Genomic DNA, 27,774 nt, shown 5'->3' with positions numbered 1-27,774 from the left:
TGGACATTGAACCCATAATAATCCACGACATTTTATGTTCAACAAAATCCGTGGGTATTATCACAATATGATGCGACATTCTTGATTTTTATTTAAAAGCATACTGGATTTCACGATTGGGAAAACATGTTCTCGTAAATGCGAAAACGAGGTTAGTGTTTCACTGTATCGTTTTATGTATTGAAATAAAGTTATTCCGTAAGGAATTTCTGAAAATAGTTATTGATTGAAAAGTCGATTAAAAAAGATTAAATACAGTGGCAAGTTTCTTATAACTTCTACTTGCCCGTTCCACGCTCTTGATTTCGAATCTTTTGATTTTTAATGGCAATATTAATATAAATAATATAGAGCAGTGTTGGCCTAGAGGCTTCAGCGTGCGACTCTTATCCCTGAGGTCGTAGGTTTGATCCCCGGCTGTGCACCAATGGATTTTCTTTCTATGTGCGCATTAAACATTAGCTCGAATTGTAAAGGAAAACGTCGTGAGGAAACCTTAGACCCAAAAAGTCGACGGTGTGTGTCAGGCACAGAAGGCTGATCACCTAATTCAATTCACAAATGATCATGAACAGTCCTAAAAGGTTGTAGCGCCATTGATTTATTATTTATTTTATTAATATAAATATAGATTAATTTCATCTGGAAGTAGATGGGACCCTTACGTCATTTTGAATTTAGTATCTTTTGACATTATTATACAATGGGTGCAGTCAATAATACAAGCTTATTGCTGCAAGTACGGCACTTATTTCAAGCCATATACAATATAATTATAAAAATAAGTGTTCACAAGAATATACCTAAGCATTTTAATTATATATAGACGGTTTTTTACATGCAAATTTCCTAGTTGCAATATCACAATAAATATAATTTAAAAATATAAAAGTAATTAGTGAAAATTTTAAATTCACATACAAATACGGCCTACATATATTCCAGTTCACGCACAAAGCTCTTCTTTAGATGTACCTTACATTAAATATATATGTTAGATGTTGAGTAATTAAGGCCTTCTCTAAAGTTTTGAAAACCAAATACTTTAACGAATGTGACGTGCAACTAATATAACTGGCCCAAAGTTAGCTTTCCACAGAAAGGTAAAGAAGGAATCTCATTTACCTTACTGGGGATAGAAGTCACTCAGTCGAAACTCAGTAGAAGTCTCTTAGTCTGAATCTTAGGCAAAGGCATTAAGGTTTTTTTTAAACGTCCGTCCAGTGGTTTAGAAAAGTAATCCATAAATTTTAAGATATATCGCACAAGAATTTTTATTAAAAAAATATAAAACAATTAGTACTCAGTACATTTATCTACTTATTTACAATAAATAATCCTACGTTTATTTCACAAAAGATTTACACTCGAATACCATTATCAGTTAAGGATAAGAAAATATTTAGCCATAGTATTGTGGTCCATGTTGGTAGTCTCCTCGTCGATCTATAACAGCAAGCTGAGCCGTTTTCGCGGGATGGCCATGATGGTAGACCCATTTTTTACCGCTATTCACTTCGCCGTCGGCGTGACGCTGCTTCCCAGCATGGGCGTGGTGATTGTGACCAGCTGAACCTCGATGACCCTAGAATTAATATAATATAAACCACAATAAATTATTTATAAATCTATCGACATTGTTATACGTTCGCAGAGTGAATTCACAGCAGCGATATTGTGTAATATATATGTTTAATTATATACTTAATTATATTCTATTTCATTCATCACCGAGCTATATATCTTTGACAATAATACGGCAGATAATTGCTAACGTATTGTGTGTTGTGTTTGTTGCAATGTATTGTTTGTTTGCTAAGGAAAATTTAACTTCATAATGTTCTGCTATCTTTTGTGTCATCGCTCGTATTTCATTAATAAGACATGTTGTAACAAATTAAACTAAACTAAATATGAGTTCCATATATAAGTAAAAAGTTTTGAAATACCCTGTGAAGCTCGTGGTGTCCGTTCTTCAGGAAGTGCCCCGTCTCACCCTTCGTCCGGCCTTTGTGAGCCGCGTCCAAATTCGTTTTCTTAAAGTTGCCTCCCTAAAAAACAATTGCATAGATTACTCGATAATTTTATTATAAACCAGCGCTATTTATCTGCCGTAATTCCATATCCTTATTATATCTGGGCTGATAATTTCAAAAAAGCAATGTTAACCCTATCTGAATCCGCTGTTCTGTTCTCTCATATAGTGTAGAATGTAGATATAGCATTATGTATGATGTGGTATACGTCAATGAATAATTATATCTGAATTGTGGTGACAAAACATTCTTGAGATTCCTTAATAATTTCTAATTAAAAAACATTACGCTTGAATATTTATTCGGGCTGTGGTGTAAATTAATAACGTAATAAATAGAAAAACTTGTTTTAATTAAGTTGATAGTTTTCCCCGACGCGAGTGCCCTCTGTCAGCCATATTTTAATATAACTTTGCTTCAATTACGCGCTTCTTGCATAACTTAGCGTCATACTTTCTTTAGTTTGATGTAAAAATTAATTCACCGACAAACTGTCCGAGACCGATTCATTAGCATTCATCTTAGGTATTTCTTATTTTTTCTCACCTATTACGTTTATTAATTAAGAAAACTATTCATGTTTAGTTATTAGTCTCCAAAAAAGGAAATATGTTAACCCTGGAACAAGTTCTATTTCATATACCATAAAAACCTATTATACTTTATAATTTACACTAATTGTGTGTGTTTATTACTTGAATTCAATACTGACATAGAACGTATTTATCATACCGTAACGTAACGCTTCTTGGCGAAAATTATTTCTAAATTTTCCATCCTGCGTACTTTAACAGTGTTACGAAGTTTTGTTTAAATAACGACTAGCCTTGAACTTCTTAATAGAAATCTTTAATACTTATAAAAGCATAATTATCGATTAAACTGTCAATCTCTTAGGAAATGCAAATTGCATCCGCTTCTTATTATAATAATAACTACGAGTCTATAAACACTTTTGTCGCCATTTTAAAACCAATATCAACATTACGAATTACACTTACCTAACTGTAGCAAATGTGTAGGATTACATAATTTATTTAAAATTCATTCTGAGTTTTTATACATAACAAATAAATCAAAAGAAACTAGTAAATTAAACTCAATAGTTCTATCAATTCACAATGAAATTATAAATAACATTCTCGTGTTTATTAAAGTAAAGAAACAAAAGTAATATGTTAAATAGCCTATATGAGGCAACATTTGTCTTTGAATATGATAGTCTTAACAAGTACTTTATTTATTTGGAAAAAGAAATTAAATCCACAGATGTCTTTTAGTAAACGTTTTGTAAGTCTTCGAAACATCAGTCTGTTTTAGTCACAAACCATGACCGAAATATGGAAATCTTTTCGCTTCACTGACAAGATCAACAAGTGATCCGTAACTGTAAATATTTGACTTTAATTGATTTTTGTTTGCAATAAGTTGAAGGTCTGTAACAAAATTACTGTTTTGTGTTCATTGTTCGCTTTCGTCGTTAACAAATTAAAGTCGTTCGCCGGGGTTCAAACGCACTAGGTTTAAACAATAGGTTTTAGGTCATTAGGCACTGTTTCAAACTTTACTGAAATAGAATCACATGTCTACAGAACTACAGGTTTGTTTACAGGACTCTATCTCGATTACCGACGACTACAGTAATTTTCCACTCGAAACGGGGTGTTATATTATAAAGAAATTCCCTTTATACATACATATATAATTTAAATATGTAGAAACATACCGCTGAGTGTTCATTTTCATTATGATGTCCTCCGTATTTCTCTTCTTCAGTAGAATCACCATCCTCTTCGAAGAACTCTACTCGTTTCTCATACTCATCTTTTTTATGAATGTCATGACTACCTTTAGTGCTGTGTCCTTTGGAATGCTTGCCTGATTCTTCATACTGTGATAGAACCATAATTCAGTACAAAATATTGCGTAAAAAACTTAATCGAGTAATTGCTAAAGGTTAAAAATATCGAATTCGACTATCGTCAATTATATACTAAGGTAACATGATACGTTTAAGAAAAATTTCATTATTACATCTGTATACCATGCAGGAGGTATATATTTGCATGTCCGTTTAGCCTCCCATTCACCACAATCAAGGGACGGCCCTTGGCGATACATGATCCTCAAGGTTTGCCCAATTTAATTAAATTAGAAATTTAAAATTTTTTAAGGAAATCATACTTTAGCATGTTTCTTTCCATGTTCCTCGTGATGGTGGTCTCCATAATGCTCCTTCTCATCGTGGTGACTCTTGTCCACGCCTCCTTCATCCTTGTATTTCTTGTGATGGTCTTCCTTGTCGTGGTGGCCCTTGCTGGTCTTCGTGTCATCGTGGTGCCCCTGCCAGATTACATGATGGGAATATATAAAAAATATGATTTACATAACATGATTTACACAAATTAGATAATAAAATTTGATATACAACAATACATTTGCATGCCTATTTTTATATGGCTGATGTTGCGATGTTTTTTTACAATTATTCAATGTACCACTTTCTTTCTTATTATTAACTAAGTAGAAACTACTTACTAAATTCTTAGCGACTGTAGAATTCTTTAAAATACTTCTTCAAAGAGAAGATCAATCATCGGATGAAATATACAACAAATAGATGATTATCTGATTACTAACAGTTAAAGTTTATTTACACAATTTAATATTAAACAAAAACATATTTTATTTACATCTATAATAAAATCACCTGATCCATAATTCAATCAATATTAATTTCAGAGTAAACACAATTTTGCCGAAAGAGAAATCATTCCATACTTATTAATGAATGCAGGTAAAGTCTGTAACAAGATTAAAGAGTTAAGAACTAAGTCATTACTGGATGTAGATGTTAAAGTTAATAATTAACTTACTAAGTTAAAGTTCTATTACTACGTTTTATACAGTTAGACGATATGAATCGACGAGAGAAATTGGTACTTTTAGTTCAATACTGTAATTGGCTAATAAATTAATTACAATCAAAATTAGATATGTTCAAGTCTATTTAAAATATTTCTTTTGGACTATTTTGGGACCACAACACTTTTTTTAAAGAAACGAATAATCGTTTCAAAAGGCTATAAAGTCGTGAGACGCGTAGACATTAGTAAAAACTCATCAAACTTATAATTTATATAAACGAAAAAAGAAATAAAGTAGAAGTCATTTTCCCGTGTCCATTGAATTTTAATAATATTTTATGCATAATGAATTGATCTGAAAATGTCTTAATTATTTATTTCCGTTACTCTGCTTTGTTTATCTACAAATTCAAAGACAGTCAAAGCATCTTTGTTTGTGTTTATAAAGAAAAAAAGTAGTACAAAACGAGACAGACTACACATCTTTGTGATGAAATATCGTGAAACCTATTAGCTAGATTCTTATAACTTTTCTTTCAGGTAGGTATGTGATTAGGATTTTTAGTTCCACTCACAGATATAGATAAATGTTTATCATAAACTTATATCTTAATATTTTTTTAGAATAAATACCTATTACAATTTTAAATACCCTAATTAATAGGTTTATTATTCATATATTACGTATAAATAAAATAGTCCGAAACCGGTGTTATGGAATTTGGTTTAGAAAAAGGATGTTATTTTGCAAGCACTATTATTATTATTACCGCTCCTACAGAAATAATATACTTATTTTTATATACGCATTTGGTGTCATTAATTTACACTATGAAAAAGAGCACTAGTTTTGACATTATACTGATATAATAATACATATGTATTATTAGGACCTTACATAAAGTATATGATATGATATATACTCAGTGTTTTAAATGCCACTTTGACCAAAAGTTAATATAAAACTGCATATATTTATTATTTATATTTTCCCTCGGCGGATTGATAGCTCATTATTATTTAATCCTTATTGTTAAACGTTTGTTTACATTTAGCTCATCTAAACTACTATAACGAAGACAAAACAACACGAAACAATAGCCGATTATTATTTTAGAAGATTTAATCAATTGTCTGAGACAAAGACAATAGATTTGCTTAAACTAAAAGATTAAAACAAAATACATCTTTTGTTTAAGTGTTCCTCTTGTGGTATGGCTCTAGCCTACGCTCTTCTGAAAAATATAACCTTGAAATCCCAACACATAAGTTGTTCCTGGCGTTTCCTTAAAGGTCTCATATTGAGGCTATGGAAATCTATCTTCCTTAAAATCTCTACTGTACAAGCATTACCTTTTGACATCAGTCCCTAACTTACTAGCTGATCTATTTAAAATGTGTCGTTAATATTATTGTCCTTTTCATTGTCTACATATGTTTTAATTGCTTCATTATTTGTCTAAGTAATTGTATATCTTATGTTGTTTTGAGCTAATTTACAATTTTAATATAAGAAAACCCTTAGATAGAATACAGCCTGGAAGGGATATTTCGATTCATTCCGATCCTTGCCTTTCTTTTTATTTAATTATTTGATTGTACTATATTTCTTGCAACGATGTGTAAAGGGAAAAAAATATAGCAAAAAACCAGTAACACCACAATGGGGAATAGAACACCCATTTACGCGTATATATCGTAAAGTAAAGCCTGAAACCCAGCAGCTGAACCTCCACCGGAGAGAGTTAAATATTTAGCTCGGAATCGCATTTGATATTAAAATCCAAATAAGTACCTCTTTCTCAAGACTCTGCTCTGTGACTTGTAGGAATAAGAATTGTCGTTGTTAAAAATAATATTGAAAACAAAGTTTATAAAGACCGCTTATCTTTTTAACTCCAATTTGTTTATTAGTTAATAAATGTTATTACTATGTAAGTATTAATACGTTATTTAAGTGTTGATTGTTATCACATATACTATGTAAAAGCAGACATCGATGAAACGTCTATAGAGAATTAAATAATACTAAAAGGATTTATGAACGAATTATTGCTAATATAGACATATTTAAAGTGCATACAGTCTCGAAGGTGAGCCACAACACGTGGTAGCAGAAGTAAGCTTTCATTATGATTTAGTTAAAATTTCCTTAACATTCATTTTCAATAGTTAAGCGCATTATTCGATGTCTCTTTTAACAGCACATTTAACTTACAGAATCAAACCAAGGCTTTATTCTCAAAAGTTTATAAAAGTATTCCAATGGTGTATTGTTCGCAGGTTGCCATACTTCGATATTCTTTTTTCTCTTGAAAAAAATAGATAAATATTTAATAAACTAAACAAATATATATGGTGTTAATTTGTACCTGTGATTATGATATATGTTGTATTCGACAATGATTTGTTTAGATGTTTGTGACGAGATGGTCAATTGGTACACTAGACTAAGGAATAACGTTAATGCACTTAAAAAAGTATTTCTTAAACAAAAGGCTTTTATTATTACATTATAACCTTTCGTCAGTTCTACTGTTTGTTTGCGATTGGTCAACAATAACGCCGCACGCTTCATTATTAAATTTAAACAATCAAAATCAAGCGAAACCCACAAATTTACGTTTTGTAATCTAGTACTGCTAATATTTTTAAAGCACAATTTGTTTATCCAATGACGATAGATATCCATTTCAATATTGTGAAAAAACGTCCAAAAGACGACGAAGAATTCTAAGTTTGTCGGCACCATATTGATAAAAATAATCAATGGCACTACAACTAATTTCTGTTCTGTTTCAAGATCATTTATTAAACTAATAGTCCATTAGGTGATCAGCCTTCTGTGCCTGACGCACGCCGGCTACTTTTTGGGTCTAAGGCAAGCCGGTTTCCTCACGATGTTTTCCTTCACCGTTCAAGCTAATGTAAAATGCGCACATAGAAAGGAAGTCCATTGGTGCACAGCCGGCGATCGAACCTCAGGGTTGAGGGTCGCACGCTACTAGGCCAACACTGCTCTATATTGATAAAATCGCATTTAAATTGGCCATCCAACGGGTTTTTATAGCGCTTATTCCAGACACAATTATTACGTCTAAAGAACATAGTACTTATTAGGTATTAAAAAAATATCTGGACCCAACAAAAATCTTTATTACACTACAGTTGTGTCATAAAATATCTTCTATCAGCACTATTAGAAGTAAAATTGACCAAAGCCGTAAATAGTCGGTTGGTATCACTCAAATTGCTTTAATATGTTACAGCGCGTAATGAGATTGCCGCGTTCGCTGGACGTATCATAATCTGTCTGATTAACGTGTTGATATACGACACCGCTCTACGATATTTTGATATTTCCGTATTGTATTTTGTATTTGGAATATGTTCAACGAGTTACGCTTATGACTTTGTACATTTGAATGTAATAAGATCAGGGTACTAAAAAGGTTGTAGTGCACAACCTTTTTAGAAAGGACTTTCTTTATATTATATTGGTGCACAGCCGGGTACCAAACCTACGAGCTCAGTGATGAGAGTCGCACGCTGGACTCACTAGCCATACTACTTTTTAATGTAAATAGTTATACAATAAGTTCTAACGTATTTGTTTAATTGGTCTAATATGGGTGCGAATTCCAGGGGGACGAAGTTGCAAATATTAATTAAGTGATTAATCAACCAACTTTATAGAAGAATTCTCAATAGTATTATATAGGCTAGTTACAAATAATGAGTTCGTTTATCTGAAGGACGAACACAGTACAAAAGACGAGGGACAAATTTTCAGCTAGAACTTATTCTAGAACAGAACGGTCTTTGAATAATGTTCTGAACTTATAGCGTATGTCCAATCACAACGTTTTTGATTTTGTGAAATATTAAAAATATTCGCCATAGTTACAAAACAAATCTCTTACAAATTAGTTTGTACCCATGCGGTTATGAGCTATTGATCTTCCCTATAAATAATGATACTAAATCATAAAACTGGGAGACGCTGCAGGGGGGACTTATTACGTCTTGTACGAGGAAGCGAACGTACATAACAGTATTTTCCTCTAAAAATAGGCCAATTTTGAGTTATTTTTACAACATTGCGTGATCTTTGGGGATGCGTGCCCTGCTCCCAACAGGAAATTTTAACTATTAGACATATATGATTACTCTGCCTTAACTGCTGGTTACTATATAAAGGTACAATTTATATTGTATTCTGTTTATATTATTATGCTTATTCATAAAAAATACTCAAATAACCTAACGTGTACAATCATCAAAGTTTTGTCGAAAATCAAACCCGAATATAAGAAAATTCTTAATAATATTAAAGAAAATAGCAGACATCTTATAGCATTAAAAAAATGTTTGTATAAATTAATATTGTATCGATTACGTATTTACACACTCAAAATTTTATATTCTATCACCAATAAAACTCGACACCGATCACTCCCGGCTTTACGACGAGCGACGGCGTAAAAGCAAACATTTTCGTATGAAATATCAATTTTTTCTGTACATTGTTTGTGAGTTATTTTAGTCATACTTAAACTTTGCCCGTTAACTCGGAAAATTTTCGTAATAAACTTTCTGAAGCCTACATTAACAATGGACTTTCAAGAACTATTTATATGAACTAAAACAATCTAATTGCAATGACTTAACTAAAAATATAAGCTTGTTGTCTCTTTCTGTCAAACGGTGACAACTGACAAGATAAATCTTGGGTCGCAGAAACAGCGAAGTGAGTGTAGGTGTGTTCTTGTCAATGTCAGCGAATCTAAAGTCTCTCTCTTTTTGAGATTTAATTAGGCGGCTGTATAATATTGTCTAGGATGTTTATTTAAAAGAAGTATTAACTAAGCGAGCTACACTGTTTAGGTGAGTTGTTCTATATTGTCCTTATAATTTAGTAATAATAAGGCTGTATTGCCGTGGGTTTAAGGCGCTAATTAAAGATTAAAGTTGGCGCCTTGTATAATATACAGCGGTGACCTCAAAGCTGGTGTTTTCCTCGCTCAACGAATAAGCATCGCAATACAGCGAGGAAATGCTGCCAGCTTTAACGGAGTGTCAAAGGGACCAAATTTTTAAATGTGTTTTTATTTTTATTACATTTTTTATTATTAATAAATATTATTAAAATTATAAATACTGTATATTTGATTGTTATGTTAAGGTTTTAATAAACGATACAGTGCGTTTTATTGAAAAAAAAGAAAATAATATAAGTTAAGTTAAGTTTCTTGCACTTCGCTTGGTAGCGCTACAAGCTCAATGTTGAAGATACTTATGTACTCCCAGATGGGTGGTATATATTCTTACCTTATAGGATTTCTTGCCGTCTTCTTCGTGCTCTTCAAAGCTTTCCGATTCATGTTCTCGTCCTCCACCTGACGCAATAAATATCAATTACTTGATCAAAATACACTTTCTAATTATAAGACTTTCAAAATTCTAAAATGAGTATATTTTATTTGCTGCTTCTAAATGATAAATATAAGTCTTATAATAATATCTTCACTAATGTGGAAATAAAACCAGCATTAAAAGTTAATAATCTTGCCGATGCAGTCGGTTCACTGATAATCTTTTTAATTCGCTATTATAATGTTGACCCCCAAGAGGCTACGGTGAATTTGGTTTTCTATGCTGTATTATGCTTCGATGTTTACGAGGTCGGATGAAAAATTTATACTTTCCATTATTGTTACACTTTCAAATTGTACCTGTGTCTAATACTGGCGTAACATTTAATTTGCCACCCATTGTAGTCTTGCTACCTTTGGCTATTATTTGTATAGTATAAATCTGCCATTATAGTTCGAATATAAAAATCAAAACGAAAACAAATGGCGGTATAACTTTTGGTATTTCGTTCGTTCGTATTTATTTTTTCGTATTTTTTTTATATAATAGGGGGCAAACGAGCCTGCGGAACGCCCATAAAGGGCAATCATCGCAGCCTATAGACACCCATTTTTAGTGGGTGCGTGGCCGGCCTTTGAGGGCGTTTCTGTATCTTTTTACAGAAAATTATTTATAAAAAGATACTGAAACCTACGAAAAGAAGATAAAGTTACAACATCCTTTGTAATATAGAGCCGTGATTCAAACACACGCCCTCTGGGCTGAGCGCGGCTTACCACCTAACTGTTCCTAAGACGCTTACTGGGTAGGTTAGGTATAATTGTCTAACATTTGTAACACCGAACAGGTTGCCCAAAGAATAAACTAATAGATTTTATTCTAGTACCACTTTTTATTGACAAATTACATGAAATTATTTTACGTTGCATTAGATAGACGGTTATATAAACGCATAATATTGGCTAATAAAACCTACCTCGGTGAAATGTTTCTAGACTTTTTGAAACGTGGAACTGAATCGAATACGGAAACGAGTTTTTCCCTGCCCCTAGTATGGCGAAGGCTCTCTCTTATTCATTAACATATAATAGTCAGGTGTCGTAGTGTAAAATGTTCGACGGCAGACCATGAACTCTATTTAGAGTGGACCCGAAAAGAACTATTGCGATAAAAATATAAGCATTCATTTGTTTTTTCCATCAAACGTGGATGATGTTGTGAATAAAACTTACTAATTCCCGCTTATAGTACGTTTATAAAAGTATATGGATACTGTGATGTACTGTCTACATTTTTTATGGCATAATATTGGTCTGTAATTATTTAGTACGTAATAAACCGATAGTCATTTTGTGTAGGTATATTTACCTAAAAGAGTATTTTTAGAGTTGTATGCAAATAAAAGAATATGGCTAATACGAGAGATATGGACTTTGGACATGCACTATTCTAAACTTTTGTTTAGAATAAAGTCTATCTTTATGACCTTTTAATACGCTATCGTAAAAATAAAGTATTTCTTTTTCATTTCAAATTTGCTACGTTTATACCTAAATACCTAACGTGGCAAATCACATCTTTTTTAACTAGAGTATCTTAAAATTCAACTTTTATTGACGAAACGCTTTTGAGGCAAAAAGTACAAAACTAATTATGAAGTTCACTGATAGTTGCTATACTACTTTTTTGCTGTGCTGTAATTAGTTTTTTGGTCATTGACTTATCGAACATTAAATTAGTAACATAAAAGCCGAATTTTGCACCGACTTTTTGCAGGCTTTATTCGTCTATGTATCGCTTCAGTGATCGTTGGGCAACGTATAATTTGCAATATTTGTTTTTGCTCAAGATTTAATAATTAAATGTGATGTAAATGTTCTGCTGGTGGCTCAGTTGAGTTGTGACACCCATATAGTTGGCTCCACACGGATTTTTGTTTGCGTGGATTTCGTATAGGTGTTATAAAAGATGTTTTGCGACCTCTTCAACAATAATTCTTATATTTCTATCAGTTTACGTATAACTATAATGCTATTCATACTATAATGATATACTACTACACCTTCCTAGAATGTTTATATAAATCGCAAGCATGTACAATTATGACGTTATGAAAGTTGTTTTTGTTTAAATATACTTCGATTGAATTGGTAATTTTAAGACTTATTTACAGAAGTTATGACTCTTGTCAATAATTCTTAACTTTGTTACGCCTTCACAAAATTAAAGTAAACAATAAAAACATATGATTCACATAAATTAATTAAACCCTTGATCTAGCCTATTTAATTATTATAATGGTTTATAAAGGAAACGAAATGAAAAAAAAAAAAACTAGCAACGAAATAACGTAGATATTGTTATAAAAAGTTAAAAACGACATACAATACGGCCCCAATATTTCATAAGCTTCAGAGATAAAAGGAATCGCTCGAGTGTGATCCCAAACAAGTAGAATAATTCCTTTATCAGCCGGACCCATCTCTTATTAGAAACTAGGCATTTTGATGGAAAATACATTAGTTTTATTAATACACGCTTCGTGATCTATTTCGGGACTAGAAGTATTATATTTCTAATAGAAATATACATTCATAAAAAATGTATCGTTTATTTGAATTTTTGTACGATATTAATAAAGGTAAAGCATTAATCATGTATTGAATAGTTTCATCTTCTTATGAAGTATACATAAATGGTGAGGTATCTCCTTTTATAGAAAAAATATATAATTTATAGAAAAAAAGGCGTTAGTTTTGGTCCTAGCTAAGATTGTCCCTGTTAAAAACTACAACTCGGACAGAAATACCTTCATATTATATTTGGCCATTACACCAAAATATGTGATAGTATGCAAACTAGATGGACTTTAGTATTATACTGCAGACCGCTTCCATTTGCAGTTGATTACATGTGGGGGTATATATGATCTATAAATGTCTAAAATTATGTTGGGTCTATAGAAACGTAAAGGTCATATTTTTTTATAATGTTATTTAGTATAGCCAAATTATTAATATTCTTACTAAATTAGTTTTTATTTCTCCAATAACTTATCATCAAAAATATTCATCTCAGTAGATCATACTTAAAATGGGTCTATAGTCCTAAAATTAACTTTATTTTTTTAAGTTTTTATTTTATTAACAATTTTCTTTAAAGATCTTACCTTTCTCGTGCTTAAAATTTGTCTGCTTCTTTTCTCCTTTCTTAATAGCGGCGTGTGTATCCTCGTTAGTATCAGCTGCTGTTGCGTCCGATGCTGTATTTTCTGAAGCGGAAGTGCCAGGGGCTGATGGTGCAGTATCAAAAGCTGTCGGTGCGGTATCAGCAGCCGATGGCGCTGTATTTGATGCAGATAAGTCTGTGTCAGAAGCTGTCGTATCAAGTTCATTAGTTTTTACAGTTCCAACCTCAGTTGTCCCCTCTGTTGCTGGAGTTGTGGTCTTTTTACGTTTATTTTTGCGTTTTTTTGGATAAAAACGAGTTGGTTCTCCATCTTTAGAGTCATCATCTGATGGAACTAAGGATATTCGAATACTGTCATCATCCGCTGAGTACTTCGATGAATATTTTTCAAATTGTGTAGGTTTTGGATTTGATGTAGTAGTGTCTTCTTCATCGTTGATCATGTAAAGTTGTGGGTTTCTAAATACGGACAATTTTCCATTAATCATACTTTTTTCTTTTTTTGATTTGCGTTGTCGAGATTTTTTAGGCGCTTGCGTTGTTCTAGTAATAGATTTCATTGCATTTATTTTGTATTTGTCGTGCAATGACACTTCACCTTCATCATATTCATCATATTCAGGTTTTTTCCACTTTGAACCTCGATTATATTTATCATGTTCTTCACTGGAGTCTAATTTGTCCCTTTCAAAATCTTCCTTAAATAATTCCTCCTCCTTTAATTTTTCAGATATTTCTTGTTGTTCTTTTACGTGCCTATATTTCAATTCATCAACGCTCTTTAAAATTTTGGCTTTCTTTTCTTCATTTTCACGCTTCTCTTCTTCGCTAAGTTCTGTTTTTTGAGTTCTTTCAACTCCCTCAGGCTTTTGCTTTTCATCACTCGCTTCGTCATACTCCACATCGTCTTCATACCTTCTAGGCCTTTTTTCCGTTTTCGCCTCTTCATCTGATGGCATAATGTTTTCATTTTCAGTTTTTGTTTGCAAATTTTCTTCGTCTTTGTTTTCATCTTGATCTGTATCGTCCTTTTCTTTTTCAGCTTTCCGTTGCTTGTTTCTTGTTTCTAAATGTTTGAGTACAGGGTCATCAATTGGCTTAGTAATAATATTAACGATACCATCTATATCAGATGTATTAAGAGTTACAACATAATTTGGGTCAACGTGTTCTGCGGGTCTATGTAAATCCGACCACTCTTTTCTTTCAAAATAGTCTTCATTATCGCTTTCACCTTGGCTTTTATCAAAGTAATAATCGCCATCTGCTTCAGCAACAGCTCTTAGTTCGAAGTTGAGTGGCGTTGCCAGTCGTTTCTTTGGTTTTTTGACTACAGGCTCAAAGTCTCCCAAGTTATCTCCATGCTTGTTTTTGAATGGTACCCAGTCTGGAAATAAATCATGATTGGGCGTACGTTTCGTCACATTTTTATCACTCACTCCAATGCTAAGTGTGTAGCAACTAGGTATCAAAACGAGTAGGACGAATTTGATCAGCGACATGTTGATATGAGAAAATGTTCATAGTATCATAACTGTAATATTATTTATAAATACGCGAGATCGGCTCAAGCGCACGAGTGAAACTGTCATCGTTGCTTTAACTAGTATTATTTATACTGTTTATAAAATGATTCTCTTCGGTATGGACGATGAAAGTAACCTATTGATAAGACTTTAACTTTTAGCTATCGAACTGATCAGTTAAAATGGTGAGTATGGTAAAAATATTATGCTGTTATAGACTACATCAAAAAGCAAAGCTTCGTATGAAACATAACATGTATGTGTATTCACGTTTTAGTGCCTAGTTTATGAAGTTCTTCATCATTTTTAGAAAATATAATTCGAGACCCAAACCAGCAACGAACCTGAAGAAATTTTGAAAAAAGCCTTCTGTAGTTTTTTAAAGTGAAACTTCTTTATCGGCGTTGATATAAAAATACCGTCACATTTTTCGGTTACGCGTCACATTATCCCGTTACGCGCCACCGTTTTCTTGTCCCTAACATGGTTGATTCGAAGAGATTCGAAGCCATTAATAACAAAAATATATAATAACGATAACAATTATAGTAATAATTCTATTACAATTAATGAAATTCTGTAATACTCTTAGTAATAAGGTAAAATAAAATAATTGTTCTATTTGTATTCATGTCTATGATAATAAAAGCCTTTTGTTAAACTTTATATTATTCAACTTTATTTAACCAATTTCTGTACAGTTGCATATCGTAGATCATTTTTCGAAAATAAGGTCAAAAAGAAGTTTCACTTACGTGTGTACACTAGTACCCACATTTTTTTACATGGACAGGAAGCAAAATCTAAGGAAATTGTTATTGAATATAATAATTTGAAATATTTTAACTAAATGAGTATCCATACTATTTCTTTCCATCTGATTTAATAGTCATCGTGAAGTCACCGATTCTCACTTCAACCACAATTATAAACGGTCGTCTTTTATTTTTTTACTTAGTCAAATACATATCAAATAGATATTCCGTAACTAGATTTACTATTTAACTAATTTAAGATAGTCTCAAGATAAATATATTTTGACACGTTTAAAAGGAAGTTCAGAAGCTTCGTGTAGTATGTTAACATTTGAATAGTTTCCATTAATAATTTTTCTATGTCGTAACTGCATACGAATGTTAAAATTTCTTTTAATTTAAATCATATTAATTCTACATTAATTGTATCTTATATAATAAAGGATAAATGTAGGGAACCTATTATTCCTTAGAGTTTTTCTCCAATTAAATCAATTTATTTCACTAAGAATCCGATTCTCAAGACTAAAGTCCGTTAGAATTCCAGCCACCTAGCCAGATTTATTTATATTTGGGCAAAATGTTAATAAAAACAATTCAGATTATGAATTAAATTATGGATAAACATTCATATGTATAATGATGTTATGAAGTCGCTCGTTTACAATGTCTCAAGGCTATTCGGATATCGGAACCTAAATGCAGTATTGACCTATCTTGCTACATTTATTGCAAAAAAACAACGATCTTTATAGTCATTATTTGGTCACATTTTCGGAAGTGTTCTGCAACACAAAACGTTCGGACTTCGGAGAAACCAAATGATTAATTATTCATTTGTAGTTATTCGAATTTATCTTATATATCCCAAAGCGATGTAATGCGTAGTAAATACTTGGGACTTGAATTTTGTGACACAGAAGGCGGATCTTCTTGCCTATAAAATTATCAACGAAACGAGCTTAAAAAAGGGATATTACCTTACGCCTCTTGGATTCCCTGACAAAAACAAAGCGTCACAAGTATTTCACTTTGTTTAGTCGTCTTTGAATTTTATAACCGCTTAAATGTTCTACCAAATAATGCTATTATCAGAAAAATCTGAAGAGGATATTTTGATTTAAATATAATTTTATTATTGAATATTTGAGTCAAAGACCATGCCGTAACATAATCAAAATATCAACACAGTTTTATAGGTTAAGGTTAGTTAATAATAATTGATTTAAGGTTAATCATATATTTCCACTGTGGATTCGAACCGCAACAGAACGCCACGATTCAAACAATTTATAGGAGGCCCCTGCCGAAGTTGCAAAAAAATAAAATATTATGTTACTATAGGCATATTTACTTTAAATTTAGCTAAACAGCTATAAAGGCTTTTTATTTTTATATTATACATACATTTATGTGTATTTATTAAAAAATGTAGAAAGGAAATCAAAACTCCCGTAAAAAATACATTACTATTTTTAAACCAATACTTTCTAACTATAAAGATACACTAAGTTTTTACTTGCTTTTTACTTTGATACACTCGTATCGCAGTTACCTTTAGTATTATAAAAACTAATATCACTCACAAAGGCGTATGTAACGCATTCCATAGACAAACAATGTTTGAGGAAAACAAGTGAAAAATTATCATTCTTTTCCGTCAGAGATTTATTACAGCGACTGACAACGTTTCTTTGAGCTTCGTCGTTAGACTCAAATTGTGAAAATATTAATAGAAAATACACTGAATACATAAGCTTATATTGCTATTTTAGGATCAAATTTCAAACCGTCTTGATTCATTAGTAATAACTAGATGTGCTTATGTTTATTATATTGACCAGAAATTGAAAATGCTGATGAATGAATGAAATTAATGATAGACAAAGAAGACAAAATTAAATTAAAATTGAGTATTTTGTCGCCTTAAGAATGTGTTAAGGTCTTAGCTGTCATAAATTGTTGTTCATTCTAACTCAGAAGCTTTTATAAATCGGAAGAGAGGCTTCGGCTTAATAATTAAAATTAAAATGATTTATCAAATGTATGTGCTTAATAAAAACAATAATAAATTCACTAACATAACATCTATACGAGTATACACATAAAAATTCAGGAGACATAATTTTTTATATATATGCGATACAATTTTATGAATATCGATCAAGCATGACGTCGCAAGGTAACGTCTAATAATAAATTAAGCACCATAAAACCTACTTTTCAGTTGAACTTTTTATGAGTTTCGAGATTAATTAGTGAGGTGGGCGAGTTATAAAAAGTTCTCAGTTTAATTGTAGTTTTTGGGTCTTCTATGCTGATAATAAGGAAAGTGTAAAAATAAATTCGTTTGCCAAGGCTTCGGCATATTTTGAGGAAATATACTTGTATTTTATAATAATAATTTATTGCAAGAATATGGTACAAAAAGGTGGTACTAGGTTAGCATATTCTGCCACATACGCGCAAATTTGTCTTTAAAGGAGTTTTACATTTAACATTACTAGTCATATGAATTGGTCAATTCTTATATTATTTGTATCGTACATATCATATCAAATGTTATTAAATTTATATCAACTACAGTGTCTCACGCAAATAATCATTTATTGAATAATACATTTTTTCCAAAAGTAATACACCAAGTCGATTTTCAAAGACTGTAGTCGGAAGCTCCATTAATTATTTTGGTAAATTATTGTTTCAGTCTATGTATGTTATTTTTCAGTAGAAACATTTTCTGTAGCCCATCTAAATGTTGTTTAAAAATTATGGCTTGAAAATTATTATAACTCATAACAGTAACATAAGGAAACTACAAAACTCCAAGTAATGTTCCACCTAACGACATGAGAATATGTTTTAAAATCGTCTGAATTTTCACCTTGTACAATGTACAAAATGCAAACTTTTGGAAGCGTAAACATTTGTATTGTAACTCGTTAAAATTGTTGTTCAAAGAATTGTACTGAGAAATTTTCAACATTAAAACGATAAACAGTTGATTCATAAGATAATTCCTATATACTTTGAAGTTACAATTGGAATTTTGGTATGTTTCGCGAATGTTTTTTGTATTGCATACATACGAGTACTGTGCAAGCAAATCCACATGAAGAAAGTACGAATGTGTAGGCTCGCTGTCTCCTGGTGAGAAAACATGAATAATTTGAATTGAAAATGCTTGAATTGTATAACATTTATTGCTATTTTCAATAACAAATTAAGTCACAATTATTAAGTCTGTATGGTAAGGTTATCTTATTTTTTTATTACTTGCAATTAAATCATCAATTAAATATTCACAGAATTCACTTAATACTTAAATGAATATGGATTATTTTGTGCTTTGTGCGTAAAAATTCTGAAATAAATATTCTAAATATCGAAGAAATGAAAATCTCGTTAATCAAAACCGCACAACTTTCTTCGTTTTATGTATTTATAATACGTCTTATAGAAGCCACAATCGTGAAGTAATCACATTTTAAATTATTTGTGGTTCGCGTCAAATTGAATAAATATTATTTAACTTCGTTTCCTTGTTTCAATCCAGCTAATGCTTGATTTAGTTTCAAGACTATGTTTTGACTAGTGATATTTACCGAAATTTAAAGGTCACAGAGCCCCGTCTGTTTTTTTTTAATATAAAGTCGAGTTTATATTCGTTAAGGTTTTATGATATAGTATTTAAATCTATCGATGGTTTAGTAGTTATTTCAGTGATTTCAATTACAAAATAATAGTTAACCGTACTTTAATTTTTATAATTTAAGTGCGGTTCGGAGTAAAGATCGCATGGTACATTTTTTTAATGCTTATAGAAATCCTAACATAATACATATATAGTATAAAGATAATTAAAAGCAATCTCTGCTTTCTTTTATTAGAAATGTATAATTTACCACACACTCGTACATCTATTGAGGATATTAGGGTATTATATCCCTTAATCAAGGTTTTAGCGCCTCATAAGGCTTAAGGGGATAATTGAAACACGATCTTATCACTTCTTGGCCCAATTTATTCCTAATTTCTTTCGCATTTCTTTGTACATGGACATACGAAACCAGTGTAACGTAATTAATGAGCTTAGCGAGGCCTTTGGTTTGATTCCTACGGAAATCATAGCTTTTTACTTAATAGAAAAGTTAGTAAGAAAGTACGTTAGTGGATCTATAGGGATGTATTTAAGTACCAAAGGCACCACTTGAGAGAGGACCTGTTGCAGCTAAAATCCAGCAGTTTCCGGGAATTTGATATATGTAGTTGCTAGTTTTAATATAAAATACGCGGATCTCCTCGCGATGTTTTTACCACCGTAAGAGAGAATGGAACATCGTGCACAACCGGGGTTTGATATCACGACCTCAGACTTAAGTTATTGCATCTAAATAAATAACACCATTATTTAATTGACCTGTCTATATGAAAGTAATCAAAGAGAAATAAACACACCAATATTCAACAAAGCTGAGTATTACCTTCCTTATTGTCTCAACTCGATGGGTGGCACCCGCAGGGGCGCCCGTGCCTATACTGGGTGGATGACATCACCGCCGTCGCCAGGGTCACCTAGCCGCGCCTGCCCCACGACAGACACCAGTGGAATCAGATGGAGGAGGCCTATGTCCGATGGTGGATAAACCAAAACCTGACAAGCGTATAATGGATCGTAAATGTTACAGTGTATTTTACCTAATGTTAAAAGTTAACTTTTTAAATTCAAAATCAATGAAACGTTATGCTCATAATTAAGTTTTGGAAATAAAGACAATTATTATTATTGTCTTAACGCTAAATTTAGTTCATCAGTAAGGTAAGGCACAAAAATATATACAGAACATATATTTGCATTACGAATAGATACTTTTATTCCATAAAAAATTTATTCATCCTTCATTTCTTGACATAGTAATACAATATGCGTGCTTGTGGTAAGTAATATTTGCAAATATTTCAATGGAATAGGAATGTCAATACTATTTGATTTATCTTTGGTAACTATATTGGATTTTGATTGATTATCAATAGCAATTTGATTAACTGATTAGTTAAGGAATAATTATTAACAATCGCCTATTTGATCAATGTTTATTAATAAAATATTATTTTTAACAAAGATATTGTGTTACCACAAAAATCTGATCTCAATCTTCTTGTGGAGGCCTAAAAAGTTTCATTTTAACGATCGTATAATTGATAAAATTGCAGTTCTTCAAATTATGATTTGTAAACATAGTCATAAAAAATGAACCCGCGCCGTTAAAACTTATTTTATATGTAAACTGTGTGAAATGCGCCATCTATAGTGTTAGCTAACTTAACAATATTATGTATATTCGTATGTCGTATCACCTCGACGTCCGTCGTTCGACAGCTAAGCGTATCACTATGTGGAACCAGCTGCCTACTGAAGTATTTCTGAACCAATTCTACTAAGGGTCCTTCAAGAAAAGACCGTACCAATTCTTAAAAGGCCGACAACGCACTCAGGAGCTCCCTCAATAAAAAAATGTATTCAACTATTTTAAAACGCCAACGAATATAACACATTTCACACACAAATTTCTGAGTTATCGGAGCTTTATAACACGGAATACTCATGCACACAGGTGTGGGTTGCGTTGAATAAAACAAGGTCTCAACTTTTCATGGATTACTCGGTCAGCATTAAACAATAATGAACCACTCAATGTGACTTTGCGTATGTCGATGCAGAGACATACGGAATAATAATAAACTGTTTAGAAAATAATTCATAGTAGTCGCTTAAAAATATCAGTGATTTAGGATTACATATGCTAAATATAGAAGCATTGGCCCTGAGGTCGAACGTATAAACTAGGTTGTGAGTTATGTATACTAATTACAAAGCACCATTTTTAAAAATTTGCAGGTTATCCCAATAATTGGTGTCAGGCGCGGACGTTTGATCATCTTTGTTTTGTTCAAATTATTAATAATAATTGTAATTGTTACACGAAACAATTAGTTTCCTCATCACGTTTAGACTTGTAAGTAATTGAGTTTAAAGTACTTTTTGTTATTGGCGATAGTTGTAATAAAGTATGTGGCGTCGTGCTTTCATTATTATCATAAAACAATTTAACTTCAGTAGTGGTTGTTGGAGGTATGTTAATTGAATCTTTTTGTAATCTTTTCAACTGGCTTTAATTGTTTAATACATGAGTTTAAGACTACCATAAAAATCGGGGTAAATGAGGTTGCGACGCTAACAAAATACTAACTTGACTTTTTGAAGTTTGAATCTGAGTGACTCTTCTGTTACCTATAAAAAATATAAGTGTAGTGTACCAATTGGACAATATCGGAAACAAAAATGTTATATTACAATTGATGAGTGTGGCTAAAGGGTTGTTTTGGCTTCAAGTGTGCGATGATTACTAACATTTGGTATGCGCTTATAATTATTAACTATTTTTTGCATAAAAGAGCAGTTTACACACCAATACGTTGGATAGCCAAAGTTCTCTATCTTCGCTACCCAGAGGTTTACCGGCAGATAATTTCGATAGTACTTGTACAGTAAATAAACCTAACTATTTCATAGAGTACACGGAAGCATGAAACCGTTTTCAGATTGTCCGATACTATTTATCACTTGAAAACATTGGTTATAAACAATTCAACGCTTTTGAACAATGATAAAGTACCCAAATAATTTTGTGAATGTTTTATAAAATCTTGTTTTAGGTATATCATGCTTAATTATGATTTAAATGCAAAATTTAAATAAACTTGCCTGTATCTAGCGAGGGATCCATCATGGCAGTGGGTACCTGCATGTTGCACCCCGATGTATTCAGAAAATAATGTTAGGTACGCCATGGCTATCAAACTATTTAATCACCTTCATAGAAGTTATAGATCACTGCTGTGTAATGCTTTCATCGGGAAGGTGATTACATTTTTAAATGCAAAGGTGCCTTTGCGTAGAAGAGTATTTAGTCCTTATATACCTTAAAGCAAATCGAAAACTGTTATGTTACTGTTAAACTGCCTTTATTAGTTTTCTACGAAAAGGATTTTATATGTCTATTTAAAATAGCTTTTTGGAAAATCATCATGACGTTTCCCTCTAGTACGCATTTCTAAATATCCGTATGTCACAACAAAATAACGTTGCTTTCGAGTACAAAGCTTGAGTGTGTGGCAATCACAAGAGCTTTGAATACAATGAGCTTTCACTACAATACATCGGCATTTCTCTGTTTCCCCTACAAAAAGCGAGTTTTCCAATTTTAAAATAAAACAATAATTAGTCTATCATTCGACTTTGTACTACGTAAACAGTGCTTGATGATGACGATAAGGTTGAGGGTTAGCGCCAAGAAATATTATTTAAACGGGGATGGTTTAAATGCAAGGGTAATAGTGATATTTACACCCGTAAAGTTGTCTTAACAACCGTTTTTTATTTTGCTTTCATCGACCTATATACGGTATCGATCGATTCGTACTCGAGTTTTAACTCATGCAGTATATAGCATCATCGTTGTACTAACCGAGAATGATATCCTGATATACAGTAGTCAAATGGACTTTTAAAGCTGGGCAACTTTCTGTTAAGGTGACTTAACCTGTCAAGTTAAGTTATTCCGGTAAAATAAATACAAAGTAATGACAACGTCACTGGTACAAATTAAAAACCTTATAAGCTTCGAGTATGAGTTATCCTGACTAGAGCTTCATCGGTAAAATCTAGAATTAAATGAAAAATTAACAACGTTTAGGTAGGTCTATACAGGAATTATTATAATTCCTAAAGCATGTACATAATTATGAGAGATTTGACTCTTTTGTTTTCCCAAGTGTAAGTCTGCAAATTGCTTATGAGACCCATTAATGTTAATATTTTTATTCTATATATGCGCTATACGCCTACATTGAATACTGCTAGTTGAAACATTGTAAAAGTATAATCATTTAGTTTTCCTCGAACTTAAGATCTTCTTAGTAAATAAGAAAAGCTGCGCTATCTAATTAGCTAGATTCATAAAAACTTGATCAAACTTTTTCAGTTAGATCCGTTTCTACATTGGTCGTTAAAATTGGAACAATAATACTCGTTTCAATCTGAAACATTCGATTTCATTATCAATATCTCATAGTGTTCCCCGCAGTGTGATTAAAATGTCTCAAGTGATAGTTTTCTTGAAATATAATATCGTGTACACATGTTTAAAGTTCTAACGAGTTACCGTGAAAACCAATAAAACAAACAATATTTTCCAACTCCTTAAACTCGGTAACAACAAGATATCGACAGGAACATGTCGTCTATTATTGCGCAGTTTTATTGAAAGCCAGTGATTATTTGTGGTCTGTCACTTCCAACATATAATTAGTGTAATATTTATAAACTTAATGCCTGTATTCCAGCATTCATTTTAAGTTAGATTAAATTTAAGTCATGATTATATTAAAAACTACTCCACGAACTCCGAAGGAGTTATGGTCCTCTCCACACACACAAAAGGTATTTGTCATCTTAACTAAGCATTTCTAATGTTTCTCCACTATGTATTTTATTTTTTAGGTTTCTAGTGACTTTCCTCTACGTGTTGAGCCCACTAGGCTAGCTAAGTTAGAGCTTTTGGCTCATCCATCTTTTGAGCCATCACAAACGCTTGCAATTTGCACAATTTACTCACTTGGTCACTTATATTACCTACTGGTTATAAATTATAACTACCTAACTTGTGCTTGAATACTTAAAATTCATGTTTAAAATAAGGTTTAAAAATCTTTTGTCATAAGTATTATCTTCATATCAAATATATTCTATGGTATTAGTGCCTTTTTTTGAAAGGTTTTTCTGTCTCAACACCTACAAACACATAACCTCAATAATATATATAATAGTTGTTAAAAAAATATTGCTAATCTTAGAGCAGCATTTAAGTTTATCATCAGTCAGTGTGCTGAATTGAAACATTCGTTAATCAATGTTTTAACTTTCGTTATCGAATTGCACTGTTATTTAGATAATTGTTCTATGTCTATGTTTCCTGTTGAATAAGTTGCTCCGCCATAAATATTACAGTAAAAGTATATCACGTCAAATACTAAAATCATTTGCGCCCTATATTCAAGTACCGTGTTAATATTAGTATAAACATTAAAGCTGCATGGTGTCATTTGAGTGTAGTTATTTTTATTGTTATAGCCCCATTAGCACTGTGCTCATGAATTTAATATGCCAATAACATTGTCTTTGGTTTATGCGTTTATACATTTAAACAAAACTTCATCAACGGTAAAAAATCTAACTATATGAAACGTACAAATAAAATTTGGAGTGAGTGTCACTTTAGAGTGTCATCATGAGTATGAAGTACATAAAAGTCTACTTAATCTGATCAGTACAATTAGCTTTCACAGTGAACAATACCGAAAGGTTCAGTAAGAAATTATCATATATTAAAATTTGCACTAACTTTAAACATTCACTAAAAATCATAGTTATAAAATGTAAGTGTTATGTAGAAATTATTATCAAGTACCGAGACTTGGAACACGATACACGGAGTCCTAGGCTAGTACACTTTCCTTTTATCTAAATAAAGATATTTTCTTTTTTCTTTATTAGCTGCCACAAATGCCGTTTCTGTTTATTTTGTAATTTTTACTTTAATTTCTTTTTGCTATAGAACTTTTTTAACCACGTTTACTTGTGGTTCTTCGCCCTTATACAATTATTGTATCTTTAGTTAAATTAGGATTTACAATTACCTAATTTTAAATTAATATATATTTTTTAAAATGTATGCTATGTTGTTGTTATGGTATATGTTTAATTTATGGCATACTTTGTTCAGTAACAATTTTACTAAATGATTATCATGGTTTCAAAAGTCCATCAAGTATATTTAGATGATTATTTAATCAAGTGTTCGAAAAACCAATACAAAATATATTTTAGTGCATTACTGTTTCTCCGTATTATCATTCATTGCTATATATACACTAGATTAGATTATAATGACCACTATTATTTCAATATAAAGAGTAATGTAATAGATATGCATACATATTAATTGGTGTTTGTTACATCGCCAATATTTTATGTACGTTTTTACTGATAATAAATTTATAAAAGAACAATAAAACAACGAACTTATTAGCAGGAACACTAATTTCTGTATTTATTTCGTGGTCATTAGTTTTTTCTTATAATTACGCACGCGATTAGTTTTCTAGGCCTAACGCTAGGGTTTCCTAACGATGTTTCCTTCGCCTTACGAGTAAGCGTTAAATGCCCACATAGAAAGAGAAACCTTTGGTGCACAGACAAGGATCGAACTTAAGTCCTCAGTGATGTGCATCACATGCTAAAGTAACTAGGTCACCACTTCTCGGCACTCGGACAACCTGATATAGAAATAATAATATAATTACTTCACTTTAGAGCTTTCTTTTCGCAGCACAGCTTGGAAATACAGGGATATTTTACTTTCACTTTTTAATAATATATACTTTATAATATAATCAGCGTAAAATAAGAAAATAAATAAAAATAATTTGACCATATAAAAATGTTAAACGCCATATCTAGGCACTTTATACCTGGACGACGTAGGCTTGCCACCCACGCTTTATTTGTGACGTCAAAGTAGGCTGTTAACGTTATTCATATACCTCCATATGAATAACGTCATCATTAATATACCTTCTTTATAATTCAATTTAGAAGTATTGTGTGGCATAAAAACAATCAAACAAGCTTTCGTTTGTATATTTACATGCACTACCTGAACACAACTTTTAGATTATATCTAAATTAGTGTAAACCAGCGTTTTTCAGGTCGAGTTTGTTTTTAAATAGGGTCGCAGTCTGTTGAATAATAATAAATACAAACTACATATAGGTACAAAAGGTTAATTTACTTAATTAACCTTTACTGTAGCGCGCTATGTACATATTATTATAATTTTGCAGCGTCGGGGTCGCATGTCACATTTTTGGCTTTTTCGTGGGTCGCGACATAAACGTCGTTGAGAAACGATGGTATAGACGTGAAAAAGGGAAATGGAAACAATAGCCTATATGATAACTTAAAGAAATCGTTCACATAACTGGCATTGAAAGTAAAAGTTGACGACTTTTCGATAATATAAAATCTAAAATTACAAATAAATAATAATCCGCAACTTAAATATAAAAACGAGTTTCTTACTGTAAACGTTTAATGAAGCGTAGCTCTGTGGGTTGAAAAATTATTGTACAGCTGCTGTTGTGGTGAAACTAACATAACTCTAACGCTGTAAGTATTATATATAAGTAGAGTACACCTACGTCTAATATTCTGAATACAGATAGCTACTTTATACGTATGTTCCACAAATATTAATATCTTGTGTACCATTTTTATTTTTATATAGTATTTATGACAAGGTACAAATTGAGACTAGATACTAAAATCACCCCAATTTCTTTATTGATACAAAAGTATCCTAACGTCAATGTAATAAAAAAGAAATCAATATGTCAATTTAAAGTGTCTCATTTAGAGTTTTAAAAGGCCAACAATTATAACACTATTATTCAAACTGAGATTTTTATTCCTAAGATAAAAGTTTATAGATGTTATGTGAAAATAAAAATTTTAATGTGTGCATTATAATTTTTTAAAAAATAGTGCTTTAGCACTTTACCTGAAATATTTGCATCTTTGTCAGTGACCATTTTTTTTTCAAGAGGCAATCAACAATATGTCATTTTGTGCCTGATAGAATGTACGAGCAAATGTAAATTGATTATAAAAATCGAACGCACGACCTTAGGCTTAACAATCAGCACGCTTAACCACTAGGCTAACAATGATAGATCATTTTATATCTATAGATATTTTTATTTTTCAATACGCAAACAGGATAGCGCTAGCTGGAAGTGATTACACAAAGTGGCTCTATATATGGCTCTGCTTATGCTAAAAAGTGAAATTTTAGTATACCCGCATAATACCAACGAAAAACAAAAAAAAAATGATCTTCTGAC

General features: G+C 31.6%; 1 protein-coding gene across 1 annotated transcript; it reads right to left on the bottom strand.

Annotated features, from left to right (window-relative positions):
- Positions 1–1,171: 1,171 nt before the first annotated feature.
- On the bottom strand, positions 1,172–15,032 carry LOC123712596 (protein split ends-like). The gene is made up of 6 exons (XM_045665783.1): positions 13,449–15,032; positions 10,235–10,302; positions 4,221–4,379; positions 3,763–3,927; positions 1,950–2,051; positions 1,172–1,585 (listed from the first exon to the last, which is right to left on the bottom strand). The coding sequence occupies exons 1-6, from the start codon at positions 14,968–14,970 to the stop codon at positions 1,403–1,405; spliced, it is 2,199 nt and encodes a 732-aa protein (XP_045521739.1). The 5' UTR covers positions 14,971–15,032; the 3' UTR covers positions 1,172–1,402.
- Between the last annotated feature and the right edge of the window lie 12,742 nt (positions 15,033–27,774).

This window comes from Pieris brassicae, chromosome 7 (assembly GCF_905147105.1).
Source record: "Pieris brassicae chromosome 7, ilPieBrab1.1, whole genome shotgun sequence".
Classification (NCBI taxonomy): domain Eukaryota; kingdom Metazoa; phylum Arthropoda; class Insecta; order Lepidoptera; family Pieridae; genus Pieris; species Pieris brassicae.
The sequence above is the reverse complement of the archived record's forward strand: the minus strand, read 5'-3'. Positions and strand labels throughout refer to the sequence as shown.

Bases quoted from the DNA above. Each gene is read 5' to 3' on its own strand.
- LOC123712596 (XM_045665783.1), bottom strand. From the start codon at position 14,970: ATGTCGCTGATCAAATTCGTCCTACTCGTTTTGATACCTAGTTGCTAC. The intron at 4,380-10,234 runs GTAAGAATATAT...GTAATCTGGCAG, and splicing joins ACGGCAAGAAATCCTATAAG to GGGCACCACGATGACACGAA. The intron at 3,928-4,220 runs GTATGATTTCCT...GTTCTATCACAG, and splicing joins ATGGAAAGAAACATGCTAAA to TATGAAGAATCAGGCAAGCA.